Source organism: Silurus meridionalis, chromosome 5 (assembly GCF_014805685.1).
Source record: "Silurus meridionalis isolate SWU-2019-XX chromosome 5, ASM1480568v1, whole genome shotgun sequence".
Lineage (NCBI taxonomy): Eukaryota > Metazoa > Chordata > Actinopteri > Siluriformes > Siluridae > Silurus > Silurus meridionalis.
Window position 1 is genome coordinate 13,955,180 of NC_060888.1, and position 21,615 is coordinate 13,976,794.

Sequence of the window (21,615 nt, forward strand, 5' to 3'; positions counted from 1 at the left end):
TTTATTTAATTAATTAATGTAATTAACCCATTATTTTCAACTAAAATATGACTATTTTTTGCAATATGAAATGCCAACACGATAAAATCTTTTATAAGTGGTTTTCATTTTCTTTCAAAGCAGCACTAGAATGTTGTAGTAATGCTGCAAATGACTTGAGATTTCAACTCCAACTTCTTTTTTTACTTATAAAAAACAAAAAAGCCCCCTCCTACTACATGCAATATGCAATAGTTTTCTCTGTGAAAAAACTGTGAATTCCTTTCCTGTTGACAGAGTGATGTCAAATCACCATGGATGCACACAGCAACAAAAGTAAACAAAGCAGTATTTTTTTCTTTAAATGGGTTAAGCTATATATACACAAGTATTTGTCTACAACATAAAGGCATGTGTATACTGTATCACTCAATCATAGTGAGCTGGCTATATTGTTACTAACAAAAGCTAAACATGGAGGTGTCCATGACAGCTGTTGTTGCAATATCAAGCACTGCATTTCCACTTACAATAGTAGAAAGCAACACAATGTTAGCTCTCTGTTAGCTTTAGTTGTTGGAAGGCAGCTTAAATTTTCTTATCGGTAGATGGAAAAAAAAAAAAACAATTCCATGACAAAGGTTTTGCAGGCACAAAATATACATATAAAAAAGCGTGTCAGTAGACCTTTTTACACTTCCATGTTAAGGATGTTAAAGCATACTGTAAGTACTGTAGCATCTCAGAATGTACATTAAGGTCATGAACAGGCAGGAAATATACCCTGAAATCATTGCAGCATCCATGTAGCTCTTTTCACAAAAACATATATACTGATCAGTTCCTAGCAAACGGGCATTTAATTCTTAAATTTGTCGTTTTCTATTACATCAGAACTGTTTTTGTTAATGAGCATAGCACAAATACATCAGAAATTACACTACATAACATTAAACAAGATAGAAATTACAGTTTTAATACATTGAACAGGTGCAACAATGACCTTTTTTCTTTTTTATAAAAACAACAACAGTCCTCTTTACTGCCCTTTTTACTTGTGACAGCATTGATTTTGAACTTAAATATATTTTTGCACAGCCCTGTGCGGTATCCACTTACCATCAGTCTATCAGAGGGCAACTAATTATCTTGTCATTTTCTCTAAAACAATGCATTTTCATGCTTTATATTTTAAAGGGCAACAAATTTATCACATCACATTTATAATTTTAAATCGTACCTCAAATAAATATAGAAGTTAATTTAATTACAAAGTAAATTATAACGGATTTAAAAAAGAATGAATTATCTAAGGAAATGATTGCTAACAAACACAGAACCTATACTAACAGCATTTACACTCCTACTAAAATTTGTCAAATTCCTATTCTTTAACATTATTCATAGGAAAATCCCTCATTTTGACTAAATGAGGGATTTTCCTATGAATAATGTTAAAGAATAGGAATTTGACAAATCCCCTTTAGATCACAACTGAGCAATTGAGCATGCAAATGAACTGGCCTCAAACAAAGTAACTATCTTATGAAAAGACCACTCTAGGTAGACTGATCTAGTCTGTGGATTTCCTCTAACAAATTTAGTCACTAATTAGTAGCTTGAAGTTAAAAGTGTGCCTCTACAAATCTAACAAGCGCTCTTATTGTTGCTTTCATTTCTTTGAGTGCTGTCCTCTTGTAGAATCATAATGTCATGTACTTGTTTTCTGCTATTTTTGATTTTGTTCAAATAATGTGAAATAATGTGTGTAATCAGTCAAAAATTGGAGGCTGGCCGTCACATGTCCTGCTGGGCACTTTTCGAGGTGGGTGCCCTAGCTCCTTCCAGGTCTAGCCCCGCTCTCGCCGAGGCAGAGCGCTGTGCCAGCTCCTGGGGTTTGCAGATAGACCTTGCAGAGGGTTTCGAGACGGGCATGTCCCTATCTTCATCCTCACCTGCTCGGTTCAGCGTTTGCTCGCAAGCCTTGGAAGCACGCCTTTTGGCAGATTCTTCCCCCGGAAGCAGAGGAGCTTCGGAGTTTGTAACACGTGCTGTTGCCAAGCTCGATATAACTTGGCCGGCTCATGAGCAGAAAGTGCTTTCATCTAGTAAATTAGATGACGCTTTCTGATACCCGTGTCACAACCTCCACGTCGAAGTCTTCCCTTTTTTCCTGACCTGCACACTGAGGTGTCCAGGTCATGGGTTAAACCTTATTTAATATAAACCTTATATTATACTATTTACCAGCAGGAAAACAGGAGGGCTTAGACGAAAAGGTCCTGACACAGGATTTTCTGGGGATCTGGCCATGAAGGGGAGAGCCACACCACTCTATCCAGTGCCCACCTTGTCCCGGCCACCTTTAGGGACTTGGCCCATTAACCCTACCACCCTCGGTGCTTTAGGGCATGGCCAGCTCTCTCTCCTTGGTCTCCACCCTGCATCGTTGTGGTCCAGGAGATCTAGGTCAGCTGAACCGCTCTCTCATGAGACAGCTTCAAATCAGACTGGTAGGTCATGGTAGATCGTACCTTCTCAGAGAAAGTTCCTGAGGTTCGCTTTCAGGGCTGCAGCTTACCAATACCGGGAAATTTGGTGTGGCCTTGCCCTTTCACCCCGTACCTTCACAAAGTGTGTGGAATCTCTGGTTCCCCTGAGGTCTCAGGGCATCCAAATCCTCAACTACATCGAAGATTGTTTGATCCTAGCTCAATCAGAGCAGTTGGCGGTCCGGCTTCGAGATGACGTTTTTGCCCACATGAAGGCGTTGGGGTTTCGGCTGAACTCCGGGAAGAGTGTGCTTTCTCCATTACAGATAACCACCTATCTCGGTGTCATATGGGATTCGACTATTTTGCGTGCGCAGCTTTCCCCTGCCCGCATTGTGGCCATCCTTACAGCCGTCAGGAAGTTTAGAGAAGGGCAGCCTCTCACTGTCAAGCAGTTCCAAAAACTGTTAGGGCTTATGGCAGCTGCGTCCAGTGTGATTTTACTTCGCCTGCTGTACATGAGACCCCTTCAGTGGTGGCTCAGTACCCATGGGTTCTTATGGAGGAGCAACCCCTTCTGCACCATCAAGGTCATGCGGCTATGCCTACGTGCCTTAGATGTTTGGAGAGATCCCCGGTTCCTATATCTAGGCCCTGTGCTGGGAGTCCCCGGTCGTCGCTTAATGCTTACGACGAATGCGTCCCTCACGGGGTGGGAAGTGATCATGAGCGGTCGCTTCACCCGAGGTCTGTGGGAAGGGCCCAATCTACATTGTCACATCAACTGCCTAGAGATGCTGGCCATGCTTCTAGCACTGAAGCATTTCATCTCAGACCTCAAAGGTCACCAGGTGTTGGTCTGTACGGACAATACTGCGGTGATCTCCTACATCAACCATCAAGGAGGTCTGCGTTCGCGCCCCCTGTGCAGGCTGGCGCACCAGATCCTCTTTTGGGCCCAGTGGAAACTCCTCTCATTGAGAGCGGTTTACATACCGGGCCAGTTGTACAAGGCAGCAGACACCCTGTTGAGGCAGGGGTTGAGACCTGGGGAATTGCGACTCCACCCCAATGTGGTGGAGCAGGTTTGGGAGAAATTCGGAAGAGCCCAGGTGGATCTGTTCGCGTCTCGGGAGACGTCGCACTTTGCCCTTTGGTTCTCCCTTACTCCTCTTGCTGGGGCTGGACGCCATAGCTCAGGTGTGGCAAAGGCTGCATCTGTACACCTTTCCCCTCCTCGTGCTGCTTCCAGGAGTTCTGGAGAGAGTTCGCCGGGACGGAGTCCGTCTTCTCTTGGTAGCTCCAAGGTGGCCAAGCAAATCATGGTTCACGGACCTGGTAACTCTCCTCGATTACCTTTCATGGGAGGGTATGTAACCCTAGTTCCCTGAGGGAACGAGACGATGCGTCTCTATGCCACACCTCCGGCGTCCCTGCAGCGCTTCCTTCTTCCTTACAGAAGCTGCCGCTGCCCTCACTCATATGCGTTTTATACTCCTGGTCGTGACGTCACCTCATCGGTGATGGCCAGCATCCAATTTTTGACTGATTACACATATATTTCAGAGCCTGAACACTCGGGCGCGTTCCCAAAGCGTTTCAACACAGCGTCTTGTTCCCTCAGGGAACTAGGGCTACATACTTAACCTAGAGACGTTATATATGATTCTGATCTTGTTTATGGCCATCATTTAATAATGCAATGTTTACAAGGTGGTGGAGCTGTCAAGCATGGTCTGGATACTGAATCTGAATCTGGCAATCCCAGACTCCACTCTTGTGACTTTGTTGAGGAAACATTAACTACAAATTCACAACTCACTGCTCACAGATGTTTGTGGTTCATCCCCTTGAGCAACTCAAAAAACTTTCTTCTATCATCCCTGAATTTTGTTCCATGATTGCATCTCAGTTGGTGTGCCGGTCCTCCGATGGCTATAAACACACAAAGTGGGTTCATGAAATTGTCTGTTGTCAGGTCCTCTAGTGTCTCTATATATACAGGTTTAGAGCACAAGCAGCTGAACAGCAACTCATATATTTATAATTCCTTTATAACCTTCTTTGCAAAAAAAATCCCAAAAAAATCAATACCTGAGAATGCAAAGCAGGAGATGTTTCTGTTCTCTCTCCTGGTAGATCTGTCACCTCGGTTGCTCTTCTGGATCTTCTACATTCTACATACTTGTAGATGTGTAAAGAGACTACACTCCATAGATCTATATTCCATTTGCACACAACTCATTCATGGTCATGCCTTTTCCTTGGTGGTATACACTTTCACTATGAGCAGCCTTGAGATAGTCAGCAGCCTGCTATAAGCTACACTTGCTTTCCCTAGGACAATGCCCTGTTTCACTTACTGCATGGAGATTAGATATTAGATATACCATATCCACGGAAACTTGTTTCTGAAAAATTGTGAAGCTCCTGCAGCACAACCTTGTCGAAGTTTGATGAATGGTAACTTCTTTGGATCTTCAGGACTGCTAATGCAGGCAAGTTTCTAAGCCATAGCTCCCACTGTGGCAGAATGAGCTTGGGAAGATATTCATCCCAGCTTGACTTTTCCCTGCACAGCACCTGAAAATTCTGTTTGCCACCTAGTAAGAAGGAGCAACAAATCCCAGTGGATTCTCGACTATAACTCTGAACTGGAATTCAATGAATCACGAAATCCAAGTAGTTATTCAATATGAAGTTCTTCTAAAATGGTCTAGATGTCTAGATCTCTGGCATATTTTGGCACATTCTTTAGGCGGCATTCTGGAAAGCACTTCGTTATTACACACAGCACATTTTTCCAGTCAAACATTTCATGTTTTGCATAAGGCTCTTGCCTCCTTCACAAGATGTACAGCTTTGGCAGGCGATCACACACTTGTTAAGCCATCATCAACGTAAATGGTTCTCTGGATAAACTTGTTGGACTCGTCATTTCCTAAACATTTTCTAAACTTTCCATGACACTGTGATGTCAAAAACTTTGAGTTTTATGCTGTACACATTGGGTTTGGAACCTTTGGCATCAGCATACTTTTGGGCTTTTATGTCATTTATGGACTAAATATAATCCTTGTGGTACTCTTTTCTCATTCTACACTCCAAGGAGATGAGCCTGTGGACAGCACACTGTTTATTATCTGGGAGACTAGGTTTGTTACTCTTTCTCTCACTTTTGATAATAAGAGCATGTCTCATGAGAAACCTAGTTATCATCTGCACTGTGATCTGAGAAGTTGAATTTAAGTGCCTTAAGTACATCAGTTGGAATGATTTCGAAGATTGGATCATTGTACATATGGCTCCCCAGACAGAACTCTTTGGGAAAAAGGGCTTATTGAAATTATAGTAGATCAAAAGTCCTACATTGCAATCTAAGGAGGGTGGAACCTTTTCTGTCAATTGCTCCAGAGGCCATTTTAGAGCTTTTCACAAAGCTGGGATATGCAACCTGTTTGCTGGAATAGACTCTCGTGTGAAAACAGCTGGCAGTATGATTCTTTTCTCAGAGCTGTATCCTCTCACATGCAGATTCATCAATTTCTGACAAGATATTACTGTTGATCTTGCTGACATTGTAGATAGCTACAAACTGACATTTACTTTGTTTGTTTCGATCTATTGTGCTATGTCATCAAAAATAAAGGTGACATCACTCTGTGTCCAAAAGAGGGGCATGTGAAATTCTAACAGAGAGTAATTGTTCATTTTCAGCACCCTCAGGGGACTGCTGTAGTATCTTTATCCTCTGCACTTCAAAAGCGTGGTAACCACTATCCTGATACTGTTGACACAAAAATTGCAAGCTCTGCAAGTTATTTTAGAGTTTCTGCAAGAAATATTTATTTCAGGTACAGGTCCTGCTACGCCTAGGGCTCATTATGTCATTTTGGCTTCTCAAGCTCTGATTATCGGGGTCTGTGTAGGCAATAGGGCTGCAACAACTAATTGATAAAATCAATAATAATCGATAATGAAATTTGTTGTCAACGAATGCCATTATCGGTTAAGTGGGCTGCTTACATGTTAGCATGACAGCAAATTGAACATAGCCGCTTGCGAAATGGAGCACAATACAGGTCAACAAGCAGCAGGAAAAAGTCTGCGTCCCAAGTCATCAAAAGCATGGGAGCTTTTTATATAAACGCAACAAAGAACTTGCAAATGATCCAAAGTTGAGCTTGTGTGGCATGGAAGTACCGCAGTGATGCACAAGCACATGAAAAGAAAACACACTGGTATCACTGATGAAGGCAAAACATCAGCACGTTAAGCAAAAATTGCATATCCTCATCATGTCAAAATGGTATAGTTTAATGAAGTGCTATTGTGTAAACTGTTTGTTTGCTTACTTCAGGACAGTCGCACTAGATCTGTTCTGGCATGACTCGTGAGCACCAGTTTGCACAATCACCTCACGAGCAACATAGTGATGGATTTAATTAAAATGTTGAGAACAAACACTTAATCTAAAAGCAGCTAATAACAGCAGCAGTACATGATTACATTTTAGCCACTGTTTGCTTATGCATTTGTACACCAATCTATATTTTAATATTTTTTTTAATCAAACCTGTTAGCTTTCTGTGTTTCTCCATTCCATTCTCTTTTAATAGCATTTGTCTACAACAGTTAACTTATATGTTTTTAAAAGGCTTTACTACGTTCAAATGCTTGTTTTCAATGTATGTATATTTAATGTATGCATATATATTACTCAATTATTGTACAAAATGTAATTAACTATATATTCTAGATGCTAATATATTTACAATTGAAATAAAATGTTTGTATTTTTTTAAACAATGTTGATTTACCCAAATTACTTCACCTTTCATACTGAAATGCTGTTTTGTTTTTTTACAGAAAGAAATAACCCAGCATGAGAGAATTTGTTTAGAGTAAAAATCTCCCATGCCTTCTTCAACAAGCAGCCACTATAAGCTTTATAATGTCAAAATTAAAAATAGTTCAACTCAATATGTATTTTATACATAAATATATATATATATATATATATATATATATATATATATATATATATATATATATATATATATATATATATATATCATCAGATTAACCGATTATCAAAATAATTGTTAGTTGCAGTCCTAGTAGGCAACCATTTTATCTTTGGAGCGACTAAGCCGAACACCAGTGGGACAGTCCCTGCATGGGACTTGGCTGTAGTGGTTGAGGCTCTGGTTGGGACCATTTTAACCACTAGAGTCAGTGCCTGTCAAGCTTTTGATTCTAAAGTTGGGTTTTTAATGAATATCACTTCTCTGAAGAGAATTGGGGATTGGCAGGCTCTGTCAGTCTTGTCATCCTGCCTAGACTTTGCCCATGGGCTGTTCAAAGCTATTTTGCATCCGCACCCTAACTATCTGTTCTATGTTTAAAGCTTTAAGACTTCACCTATTCCTACTATGCCCAGTACATGCTCTTCAGAATTACGTTCACCGCACTAGCCAGTGGCATACGGCTTTTCATATGCTATGGGGGCTGCAACCAGAGGTGGCTGCCCTAGACAAACTCTGTCACACTGGGTAAGGGATGCCATTGCCCTAGCCTACGAAAGCAACGGAAGGCTGAACCTATAGGAGTCAGAGTCAATTTAACCAGAGGGATTGCATCCTACAAGTCTCTAGCAAGAGATGCCCCTTGCAGCAAGTATGCAATGTGGCAGGCGGGTCCTCCTTGCACACATCAGGTTTTAAAGTTTCTATGTCCATGCTAGTATGTCCTCGAGTCTACCTTCCAAAGCCATGTCTGAGACCTCAGAAATTTTTGTGCACACTACACAACTTTAAGGAACACTTTCAGTGCAGCAGCTTGGTATTCTCCTTCCCATAGCATTATGAATGCAGCATCGAGTGAAGCTTTTGATCGGGAACGCCTTGTGTTACTTGAGTGTAAATCTGTGCCCTGAAATCGCAGGAACGAGATGCTACACCTAAATGCCGCACTGCGTGCATGTCCGAAAGTCTCTTAAGACAAACCCGAAGGTGTGTCCATGTCCCATCTATTTATAGCCTTGCAGGTGCATGTATTTAGATGAGGTCACCTGCCGAGATTTTTTTTAAACAAAATTCCTTGCATGTTTGACACACATGCTTCACGACCGGTCAAACAAAGAATGTTTCCATAGTGTTAAGAAACACAGCATCTCGTTCCCACTTTTTCAGGGAACAGGGTTACATTAAAGTAACCTGAGACGGTTTTGTGAATATTTTGGTTTGCCACTTTCCATACTTTTAATTGCAACTAAAATTTGCTTCCCTTGAAAGAAAGATTACAGACAATGTGACTTGTGGGTAACCAGAATTTGCTTCTCTGACTTTTATCACTTTGCGGTTCTATCTGGATACTAACCAATCTGGGAACTTCAGTTGGATTTTTTATTCTCATAGAAGTCATTGAGGCTTTACTGGTCATTTTTTTTGTATGAAGCAGCCTGAAGTGAAAGGCAGCACTTTATTTGTTTTTTCAGCCATCCATAGTAGTTACTAAAGCCAAGCTAAATCAGTAAGTAATTAACATTTGAAAGTAAGGAACAGCAAAACAAAAACACTGTTTGTTTTTTAAGAAAACCACAGTATATAATGAAAAGAACTTAGTATTAAATAAAATACATTTAAAAGCAACGAAGAAAGACTCAGTGACATAATTTGCAATAATTTATGGGATTGCTTGTTCCCTCATAAAAGGCAGTAAATACAGTAAATACACTTTTTTCCTTTGCTTTGAAATGTCATGCCATGACTTTTTGTCTAAGGATTTTCTTAAAATTCTATGGATAAAATAAATGGAAAATGTCCTTTGTAGGACCAAGGCCATTTTTATAGTAGGTGTTCAATGTTCAGCTTCTATTTACTTTTGTTTCACTTTTTTCTTTTATTTTTTATATGATATTTCTTTCACTGTAATGTGACTTTGTGATGCTGTGTTTTTTAATGTGCACTTTTGTCTTTTTCTGCTTTTATAGGTCTAATTGTTTTGCAAAAGGTATTAGACACAGCAGCAGAGCGTAACTGGCTGGTGACCTCAGTGAATGTGGAGACCATGACCGAAGCATCCTTTCTTAAAGTCTTTCAGGACCTAGACAAGAGGAAGGAAGGCCAAATCATAATTGATTGTGAGCTTGAGCGCCTCAACTCCATCCTAAAAAAGGTAAACAGTCATTCTCTTCTTCTATGACCAGGAAAAGGAAAATACTGTACCTACCACCTCAGATACTTGCGGTGTGAACATAAAAAATGGTTCAGTTGAAGAAATAAGATGCCATGCTGCCATTCTGTGCATTCGAAAAGTATTCAGATTCCCTTACCTTTTTTACATTTTATGTTGCAGCCTGATACTACAATTGTTCAAAGAGGTTTTTCTTTTTCATTAATCTACACTCAGTACCCCATAATGATAAAGTGAAAAGGAAGAAAGCACAGCAGGGATGCAAAAAATGTGGCCTGGAGATGCAGTGTCTTGTTTTTTCTGGAAACCATGGTTACATAAGTAACTTGGAGATGTTCTCCTTCAGGAACACAAGCTGCATAACAACGCTTTGGGAACGAGAGTCTAATCCTGTCAGACTGACCAGTCCCTGCCTAGTATGGATGGGCACATCTAGGGTGAAAGACAGAGTGGCCAGGAGTGGCACTGTGGTCAAGGCTATAAAAACTGACAAAGGTCAGCGGGGTGGCCAGCCAAGACAATGACCATGTCCTATGCAGACACTGGCTGGTACCATGGATAAAAAATGTGTCACCAATGGGTTCTTACCCAGCGACTGCCCCATGAAAATGGCATCCATGTCTTCAGCACCATTCATATTACATCACTTCATTACCACAAACTGTTTATGTACTGTCTTCAACATGTGTTAGTGCTTTGACAGTCAGATAAACTCCCTTCCCTCACACGACTCTGAAGACAAGAAGTTTATTTGCCCAAAAGTTTAATGGTCTTGGGTATGGAGTGAAACTACAAAGATTACAAAAATATATGGCGATTAAAGAGAGCCATCATTACCGATGCCCGCATGGAGCACTCACTACTTCCTGATTCACATAAATAAAAGAATTAAAGCGACATTAAAACTTGCCACTAGAAGGAGCTTTAAACCAAAATAAATTGAACAGGCTAATTAGTGCTATGGATAACATTAAAGAATTACAGACATTAATAATTAAATGTGTTAACAAATTAAACACAAAATAAAGAATCTGTAACAACAAACTAGTTCCAACACAGTTTACATGCCGTGTTTGCACATGTTTTTTGGATTGCTGCTATTGCTTTTTTGCACAACATTTTGTTTACATTTTTGTTATTTAAAATGTTCACTTTACGTATTTTACACACCGCAGTGTGCAATATACAACAGGTTTACTGGCGGCTCTATTTTGTGTTTTGTGTATTTGTCTTACAATGTCTTGTGTTGCCTTGCACTGTCTTGTGTTGTCTTTGCACTGTTTGAACCAGGTTGCACATGATGCACTTTGTGTGGCAAGGACACTTACTAGTCCTTAGCCCTGTGTTTTCTGTGATTGTTGTTGTATGTAGCACCAGGGTTCAGAAGGAATGTTGTTTAATTTCACTGTGTAATGCATCAGCTATAAATGGTTGAAAAGCTTCTTGACTTAAAATAGCTTGGCCGGAAGAAAAGTGAAAGCAGCGCACACCCAGTAAGCTCGATGAACGTTTCCTGCATCCCCCGTCACTGCCTGCATGCCGGAGCCTACCATTCTTCCCCAACCTGCACACCAAAGTGTCCAGGTCCTGCGAGACTCCGTACAGGGCCCGTAGCTTTTTCCAATGAACCTTGCTGTACGTGAACGTAGTAGGGTTCAAGGAGTGCGGCTATGGGGCGATGCCTAAGGTGGAAGAGATGTTAGCTAGCTATCTCTCCCCGGTAAAGCATCATTGCTAAGGCCCCGATATTGCCTAGTAAATTGTTGAGAGCCACTTCGGTCTTAGTGAGCAAGGCTTAGGGTCAGGCTGTGGGTTGCTTTCACACGATAAGTGTGTTGCAGGCATAACAGGCTAACCTGCTGCGAGGAATTCAGCTCTGGGGCTGATGATTTAACGAGTTACGTCGCGCTGCCGATCTAGCCCACCAAGGAAACAGCATGGGATGTAGGTCTGTCTGAGCCCCCCTTGGTGCCTAATGCCAAAGTGGCATTAGGTACTTGTCTGTAAAGGCAATATCCTCCCTGAAGAGGCTTGGGTACCAACAGGCTCTTTCTATGGCCCCGTCTCTCCTGGAGTTTGCCCCTGGCATGGCCAGTGCATTTCTCTACCCTAAACCTGGGTACGTACCTAAGGTGGCTGTGGCTCCCTTACGACCTGTCGTGCTGCAGGTATTCTGCCCTCTTCCTTTCCAAAGCCCCCGACCAGGAGAAGCAAAACCGGCCGAGGATGAGTCCATGGACGAAGTCGGAGAAGCTGTTTGTCTGCTATGGCCCTTATAGGAAAAGTTTTCCTGTCAATAATCAGATTCTCAGTTAATGGATTATGGATGCCATTTCATTATCATATGAGTCCTTTGGTCTTCCTGCTCTGTTTGGAGTCAAGGCTCACTCCACTCGGAGTGTGGTGGCCTCTATGGCCTGGTCCAATGGAGTACCATTTCAGGACATCTGCAACAATGCGGGCTGGTCCACCACGCTGACCTTTGTCAGGTTTTATGACCTTGACCCTAGAGCCACTCCCAGCTCCTCTGTCCTGGTTCTGCTCACACACACAAGTCAGTAACTGGTCAGTGTGGCGCGATTGGACACTCGTTCCCAAAGCATTGTGACGCAGCTTGAGTTCCCAAAAGGGGAACATCTTTAGGTTACATATGTAACCCTAGTTTCCTGAGGGAACGAGACGCTGCATCACAACACTTTTTGAACGCTTACCTTCTCTTTTTTAGAAGCTGGCATTGCTCCACTGCTTGCGCTTTTCGTAGCCTCCTTGTTGCGACATCGCTCCGCCGGTGATGTCACGCTTTGCCGTTAGCCAGAATTCACACGTGATTTAGAGTGTGAGCAAACGCGGAGGCGTTACCAAAGTTCTCAGGACCTCAGTCAGGGTCTTAGGTTTACCTTCCTACATTACAACAACCCTAAGCGCACAGCCAAGACAACACAGGAGTGTCTTAGGGACAACTCTGTGAATGCACTAGAGTGGGCCAGCTAGAACCCGGGCTTTTTTTTTACTTTGATCCTGTTGAACATCTTTAGGCGGGACATAAAAGTGGTTGTCCACCTACAGTTCCCATTCAACCTGACCCAGCTGGAGAGGATTTGCCATTAAGAATGGCAGAAAATCCCTCAATCTAGGTGTGCGGAGCTTGTTACGTCATAGCCCCAAAAAAACCTTGAGGCAGTAGTTGCTGGCAACTACTAAAGGGTGCTTTGAATAAGTACAGAGTAAAAAGTCTAAAAACGTATTTACATATGATTGTAACATACTTACTGGTTCCGCTCTGGAAGAAAGAGAGACAGGCAAAAGATCACCAAGCAGAGCTTTCTTTTATTGATTTTCGTTTTTACCCCAACGCTTTCCATTCCAGTATTCATGGTGGGGCTCACCAACACACTCGCGGTTTGGCGTCCGCCTGTCTCACTTACGGATCGGCAAGCTTTCCATTACTAGTGTCTGTCTGAGTTTTCTTGCGGACTAGCATGCCTTTCCCTGCCATCCGCCCAAGTGCACTCGCTGGCCGGCACGTCTTTCACCAGCGCCCACCCGCACTCTGTCACCGTTCGGTGACACGTCCGTTCGTCTCTCTGCTTGTTGGCTCTCTCCCTGAGGCTGGTCTCTCGCTCTTCTTCATTGGCGTCGCCGGAATAAAACAGAGCACACTGATTAGGCTTATCAGCTGCAGGTGTTTCTTACCACTCGCTCACTGCTGGCACAATAATATTTTAGTTTTATGTAATTATTTAATAAAAAAAATTTACAGACATTTCTAGAATTCTGTATTCACTTTTATTCAATGAAGTGAAATACCCCATATGTAGTGAAAATTGAAAAAAGTAAAGGTGGTCTGAATACTTTCTAAGTAACAAAGCTGGTTAATTTTACTCCACTCCATTTAATGTGTTATCATTTAAAGAATCATATCACTGTCAAACTTAGATGCTATTTTGAAAGGCAAATCTTAAAGTTTTCAACGAGCCTGTGGCTATGGTTATTAAATAAGGGCTTGTCACATGATAAACATACAGAGACATTCATCACCTCTTGTCACCCATCCTGAGGAAGAGTAGGAAGCTTCTTGAAACTTAAACTGTAATTAACTACTCACTACCTTCTAAAGATCCTTTCCACGTTTTATTTTAAAATATACGATTGGATTAGTATTTTACAGTACGGTGATAAGTAATCACTGATGGTTATTGGTACAGTTTCAGTTTTTTCCTTCTTTTTGAATAAAAAATAAACAAACACTATAGTGGTTATAGGAAGACATTTTCAAGTCATTTTGAGTTTCAAGTTGGAATTGGCTTTGTTTTGCCTGAAGGTGGCCTGAAGGGAAAGATTTTTGCTGAGATCATTATTAATAACTAATGCCACTGTCTGTCATGCCCTCAAGATAGCATGTGCTCTAAAATCATTATATTAAATACTACATGGTTTGGATTTACTTACCTGCTGTGTATTCATTCATTTATTAAATCATAATCACTTTATCCTGGTGGGGCTGAGGTGGATTCAGACACCAATGTTTGTACAGTAGACTCATTATTCAACACAAGGAGCACACAGTAACCCATCAAAATTGAACCAGGGAGTTTATTTTTTTTTAATCACAGTGATGATATCAGTGATTTAGTAAACAACTATTGTTTTCTTGTCTGACCTGCTTTATATGTCTGTTTTCAGAAGATTCTATACGTATTGTTGAACTGGCTATGCCCAATGCTTGCATTTTGTTTGTTTACTTTTCCCCTCTTCTCTCATCTTCAAAATAGCTTGCTATTCTACCATACTATTTTCATTCTCTCTGATCTTCATGTTGGTCTATCTTCATAGTTGTAACCCATGGCTTATTAGGCAGACAGTAGCTCTAAATACGCATTTAGGGCCATCAATTCATCAAGTACTTCTTTCATTAATTTTAAATGCACATACAAAAACAAAGATATAAAAACAAAAGACAAATAATTAGACCCTTAAATAAGATTGATATAACCTGAGCATAAACACAGATAAGCATGAAAGACAGCATGAGACAGTGAGTATCAATCTTAATCTGTCTAGGTACACACATGTTCAATTTCTTGTTCCTCACACACACAATAAAAATTATTATATATATAAATATATTATGTATATTATTTTCATATACATGTTTTAGCAAACATTTTCCTTTATCGTCACAAACACACACACACACACACACACACACACACACACACACACACACCATAAGTGTTTGCTAATATAGGTATTCAAATTAACACATGTGCACACATTCTCTGCTTGCCATGTTTTTTTCTTACATGCCCACCCTTTTGCAATGATACACATTTAAGCATATTATGGTTCAGCTCACTTCATTGCCCAGAAAGTGAGTCAGCAAAGCAAACAGCTCAGATTGAAGGGTTTGGAATGTTAATGTGTTCCTCCTCCATTAGTGCATGACTCATACTTTTCCAGCATTGGTGCTCCCTGTGTTTAACTTAGCTTTGTTTCTCTTTTTGTTTATTTATAACAGGATATTTTCATAATTCCTGTCATTTGTTGTGAAAATATATTCATTTCTATAAAAACATTACTAGCTTTTGCACTAAATAGGATGTGATGTAGGAGTTAACTTGCATTTTTTTGCAATTTATTTCATTGCTTTTTTAATAATGATTTTCGGTGATTGTTTTAAATAAATGCTAATATAAATATATATATATATATATATATATATATATATATATATATATATTTGGAAGTTAAAATTAGAGGCAAATATCTGATTTTGGATTTCTTGTTGCATTGCTGTCTATGTAATTTCAGACATGATTTAAAAAATGCATAGAAAAGACTCACTAGCAAATAGAATCTGTAATTGCCTTTCATTCATAATTTTAGTGGACACGTTAATTTGTGATCTTGATCATGATTATTTGAAACAGTTTTTTAGTTGTTTGTTTCATTGACTTTTAATGGCTTAACTACAACTAAGTGCCTGTAATGAGTACACTTTGAAAATAATTATGCTTTACTCTTCTGTTTTCTAGATTTTAGACCTGGGAAAAAACATCAAGAGCTATCACTACATACTGGCAAACCTGGTAAGTTTAAAATCTACGCTTGCTTTGCCGGCCTAATGGTGGCTAGTATAGCACAAGTATTCTTGTTTGGGTTGACCAGTTTCCCAAAAAAGCCTCCAGAACCATTTGGACCTACACATTTTTTTTTTTGCTAATTTCCATAATATACAAAACCTTCACAACTACTCAGCAGAATATAACTCTTAAAATTATCAAACAATGTCAGAATGTCTAAACAATATGGAGGAAGAAGAATGATAGTACCGTCCCAAGAACACCATCCCTACTGTGAAGCATGGGGGTGGTAGCATTATGCTTTGGGGGTGTTTTTCTGCACATGGGACAGGGCGACTGCACTGTATTAAGGAGAGGATGACCGGGGCCATGTATTGCGAGATTTTGGGGAACAACCTCCTTCCCTCAGTTAGAGCATTGAAGATGGGTCGAGGCTGGGTCTTACAACATGACAATGACCCGAAGCACACAGCCAGGATAACCAAGGAGTGGCTCTGTAAGAAGCATATCAAGGTTCTGGCGTGGCCTAGCCAGTCTCCAGACCTAAACCCAATAGAGAATCTTTGGAGGGAGCTCAAACTCCGTGTTTCTCAGCGACAGGCCAGAAACCTGACTGATCTAGAGAATATCTGTGTGGAGGAGTGGGCCAAAATCCCTCCTGCAGTGTGTGCAAACCTGGTGAAAAACTACAGGAAACATTTGACCTCTGTAATTGCAAACAAAAGCTACTGTACCAAATATTAACATTGACTTTCTCAGGTGTTCAAATACTTATTTGCAGCTGTATCATACAAATAAATAGTAAAAAATCATACATTGTGATTTCTGGATTTTTTTTTTTTAGATTATGTCTCTCACAGTGGACATGCAACTACGATGACAATTTCAGACCCCTCCATGATTTCTAAGTGGGAGAACTTGCAACATAGCAAAAAAAATTGTTAAGATGGTCATTCTTAGCTGTTGGTAGAATATTAAATAATCCATGAATAACATTTTTTAATTGCTTTCATTCCTTGGAACAGTCAGATCACAATTTGGACAGTGACCATTTTTGTACTTTTACTTCTTTCCACAAAAACAATGGATCTGAAAAAGCATTCAATATGCAGTTGAAGTATAGACAGTTTTATTTCAAGGGGTTTGACAAAAGCACTGAGTTAAATGTTTAGGAAATAAAGCCATTGATGCAATTGAAGGAACGCCATTGTTGGGTAAGGAAAAAACTATTTATGAAACCAAGATTTACTTGTACAAGAATGATGAAAAGAGAAGAGTAAGGTTCATGATACAAAGCATAATACATCACAAACATGGTGGAGTCATGGTTATGGAATGGAACTGTTTTTTACTGATAAAGTCACAGCAGCTAGCAAATACAGTGTATACAGAGCTATACTTTGTGCTCAGTGTCAGTTAAATTATGCTAATAAAACAGCACTTAACAGTACAGGTGTATAACGACACAAAACAAATCATAAAAACTAGCCAAGAGTTTCTAATGGCAAAGAAATGGTTCTTAATTGACATGGTCAGTCAAAAGACCTCACACTAGCTCAGCATGCATTTCAAAAGTGAAGGCAGGAAGTCAGACAAACAAACAGCAAATAAAGGGAGCAAAAGGCCTGGCTTCTCAAGGGAAAAGACTGTTGATGTTCTAGACTTAAGGAGCCAAGTCATTAAAATGAATGCTTAATACTTCTTTTCTTATTAGGCTGCCTAACTTAGTCGGCATAACCAGGATATAATATTTTTGTGACAATGTATTTAGCTGCTATTGTATCTTATCATACAGATAAATATTTAAGTGCCAAATCAGGCTGTTAATGAGTGTGCAAAAATGTTTATCCTGTGATTGACTGTTAAAATCTATTTTGTGCCCAGTTTTAAAAGTAGAGCCTGGACCCACCACAACCAGAATCTAGTGGTTAATAAAGATGAATAAATTATTTCTTATTATATCAAAAATATAGGCCATGGTGCAAAGAATTCACAAAATAAAAATAATTTAACATATTTTGTAGACAAACTGTAAAATATTTAAATGTACATTTTGCTCTGCAATTTCACATTGTCTAATTCAGCTGGTCATAACTCATTTAGTGGAAAGGACACATGCAGCACAATTCTTCTTCTTGTTCTTTCGGCTGCTCCCGTTAGGGGTCGCTACAGCGGATCATCCGTCTCCATACCACCCTGTCCTCTACATCTGCCTCTTTCACACCAACTACCTGCATGTCTTCCCTCACCACATCCATGAACCTCCTCCTTGGCCTTCCTCTTTTCCTCCTACCTGGTGGCTCCATCTTCAGCATTCTTCTACCAATATAATTCATGTCCCTTCTCTGCACATGTCCAAACCATCTCAATCTCGCCTCCCTCACCTTGTCACCAAAACATCCTACATGTGCTGTCCCTCTAATAAACTCATTTCTAATCTTGTCCATCCTCGTCACTCCCAACGAAAACCTTAACATCTTCAGCTCTGCTACCTCCAGCTCCACCTCCTGTCTTTTACTCAATGCCACTGTCTCTAATCCATACAACATCGCAGGTCTCACCACAGTCCTATAAACTTTCCCTTTCATTCTTGCAGATACCCTAGTATCACAAATCACTCCGGTCACTCTTCTCCACCCACTCCACCCTGCTTGCACTCTTTTCTTTACTTCTCTAACACACTCTCCATTACTTTGCACTGTTGACCCCAGGTACCTGAACTCCTCCACCTTCTCCACCTCTTCTCCCTGCAACCGCATCACTCCACTGCCCTCCCTCTCATTCACACACATGTACTCTGTCTTACTCCTACTGACTTTCATTCCCCTTCTCTCCAGCGCATATCTCCACTCCTCCAGGCTCTTCTCAACCTGCTCTCTACTCTCACCACAAATCACAATATCATCTGCAAACATCATAGTCCAGGGAGACTCCTGTCTGACCTCGTCCGTCAACCTGTCCATCACCACTGCAAACAGGAAAGGGCTCAGGGCCGATCCTTGATGCAGTCCAACCTTCACCCTGAACCAGTCTGTCGTACCTACTGCACACTTCACTGCCGTCACATTGTCCTCATACATGTCCTGCACCACCCTTACATACTTCTCTGACACACCTGACTTCCTCATACAATACCAACATGCAGCACAATAAAGAATTGAAAAAGATTAGAAGATTGGCTTTTACTGATTGTCTCAGCAATGGGAAAGATTATGAATCAAAAGGTGTCTACAGTATCAGCAGTTTAAAAAAGCAATGCATTCTTTTAAAAAAGCAATGCATTCTTCTAATCAGAGAGATCTGAAGTGTCTCTCATTTCTCGTCCAGATTCTCTCTTTTTCTTCAAGTCTCCTGGAGCTATGATTCACCTGCTGTTCTGTGCTTTTCTGCTTTTTTTTTGCGTATGCTCTTTTAAAGATGCAAACTTAATAGCTCTCTAATGTCTATCAGACAATTTGCTCTAATTATTTTTTTTTTTCAAATCAGGTGATTAAAAGGACCATAAGAGAAATACTCATTGTGTCATATGTTTGATCTCTTTTCCGGTAATGTATTTGTTAATGAGAAAGGCTGACATTGTCGAATACTAACATTTTCCCTCACTCTTTTTTTATACATTTTTGTAAACATCTTGTTCTAATTTTTCAAATCTTTATATCCGATAGGATAAAAATGTTTCAACTCCCTAAGAGATTCTGCTAGGACAAGAGGGTGTTTTTTTTGTTAGTGTAGTGATGTGGAAAGTTTAAACAATGTGCTAAGGGGCTTAGGATGTGTTTTACCCACTCAGACCTGCTACCATTAGTGTGCTTATGTTTGCCCAGGGGCAGTGACATGATTGTGTTACTGTGTACTCTGTGTACTCTGTGTGTGTGTGTGTGTGTGTGTGTGTGTGTGTGTGTGTGTGTGTGTGTGTGTGTGTGAGAGAGAGAGAGAGAGAGAGAGAGAGAGAGAGAGAGGTTATGTTAGAGAGGTTGTGTGCCTTGTGAAAGCACAGATGCTCCTAGGGACATGATGGCATGCTGCTTCTCCTGGGAAGCAACACTTTCAGAGGTCAGAAAATCACTCTCAGTGAGGCTGGTACAATCACTTATGGCCACACAATAAAAATTGTCTTGCAGACAAATCTTTCTATTTATCTCTCATTCTGTTACCCAATGCTTTGGGAACCCTTCTGCATTGTCCACGCTCTGAATTACGTGTGTAATCAGTCCAATGGAAAAGCGTGGCATCACCGACGGGGTGACGTCTCAACCAGGAAGCTATAAAAGCACATAAAGTAGAGCCGGCTCTAGCTTCTATTTGTTCAGGAAGAGCTCTATGTATGTTTGTCTATATGGTAAGTGGTAATGTCCGAAAAAAAAAATTACTACGCCTATGAAGAGTAAGCACTCTTTTCAGCTGTGTGTTCCTCGTTGCCCCCGCAATATTACAGTTTATGTGTCGCTTGCTTGGGAGTGGAGCATGCTAAGTTGGTTCTCGAGGGAGCCGACTGCACACATTGTCTATGCTAACACTCTTTAATCAGGGTCCTCTCGCTCCTTGCGGTTCCGGGTCCGCTTCTGCTGAGGCAAAGTGGCGCTCAAGGTCCTGGGTTGGACCTGGCAGAGAGTCTGTAAATGGGCTTGTCCCTTTCTTCATCCTTACCTGCTGGCTTCAGCGCCCTCTTGCAAGTTTCGGAAGCATGCCATTCTGTGGTTTCTTCTCTTTACGTTGAGAGCGCACAGCTCCACCTCTAATCCCTCAGATATGCCCCCTCTGCCAGTCCTTTTCGAGTAGCTACTGGTAGTGACCCGAGCAGTGGCCAAACTTGACATTGAGTGGCCGGCCAATCAGCAGAAAGCCTACTTGTCAAATTTACTGGACTTTCTGCAACCCTCTTCACTGTGTCCATGTCGGGGTATGCCTTTCTTTCCAGACCTGCACACCGAGGTGTCCGGGTTTTGGGCTAAACCTTACTCTGCCCTTCTCTTCAGTCCAAAGGTCTCACTATATTCCAACATAGTTGGACTGAAGTGGGACAATGCCCTGAGGTATCTAAAAAAAAGACCCGGGCACTGCCCACCAAGCCCCTTCGAACTACCTCGGCCAATGTGTTTTGACATGCATTCTTGTTTAATCTTAACTAAAAATAAAATGAAGCACAAAGCTGTTAAGAGAGTAAAGTGTCCTTTAAGTGATTTGAGTGCCCTGCAATCATCTGTCATTTCCTCCATGTGACTTTTTTACTTAGGTTAACTGATCCTTATTATAAAAAAACTAAAAACTAATAATTAGTATATTGTGACTTTGACTAGATCAGAGAGTGTCAGCGGTTTGCAGACCATGTTTTTGTAACTGTATATCTATTTGCTGGTTGCAGATCTTTTCAAAGGGACATGTAAGACAATCAATAAGTAGGTCAGAAGATATCGACTTAGGGCAAAAAGTCATGGTGAAGAAGATTGAAGATTAAAATGATCTAAGGCATACAGACATTCAGCTTGAATGTATAAATGTATATGAAAGCTTGATGAGAGACTTACACTGACATTAAACTTCCTGCAGGAAGACCTACAGAAATAAGAAGAATTGTATAATGTGATCAGACATTTTGGTAGGCCATAATATGTAAACATGTCATGTACCAGTACATGAACTGTTTTTCCCCAGGACTTCTTACCCTTGACTACACAGTGAGTCCTTTCTCTCCGAAATTTTGTTCTACCAGTTTAGATTGCACACTTGAGAAATGGCTCTTTTGTTACGGTGCAGCGTCAGTACTACTGGGAAATTCATAGATCACACACCTTTGCTAAGAAGCCAAATCTGTTTTTACAGCCACTGCAACACCATTTGTTCCCTTAAGAGTGCATATCTTTCCT

General features: G+C 40.7%; 1 protein-coding gene across 1 annotated transcript in view; it reads left to right on the forward strand.

Moving 5' to 3' along the window:
- gria1a (glutamate receptor, ionotropic, AMPA 1a) overlaps nucleotides 1-21,615 on the forward strand; it is a 104,076-nt gene that overhangs the window by 25,364 nt on the left and 57,097 nt on the right. The window contains exons 4-5 of the mRNA XM_046849544.1: nucleotides 9,466-9,650; nucleotides 15,704-15,757. Of these exons, the coding sequence (XP_046705500.1) occupies nucleotides 9,466-9,650; nucleotides 15,704-15,757 (239 nt within the window). The remainder of the gene's footprint in view (nucleotides 1-9,465; nucleotides 9,651-15,703; nucleotides 15,758-21,615) is intronic.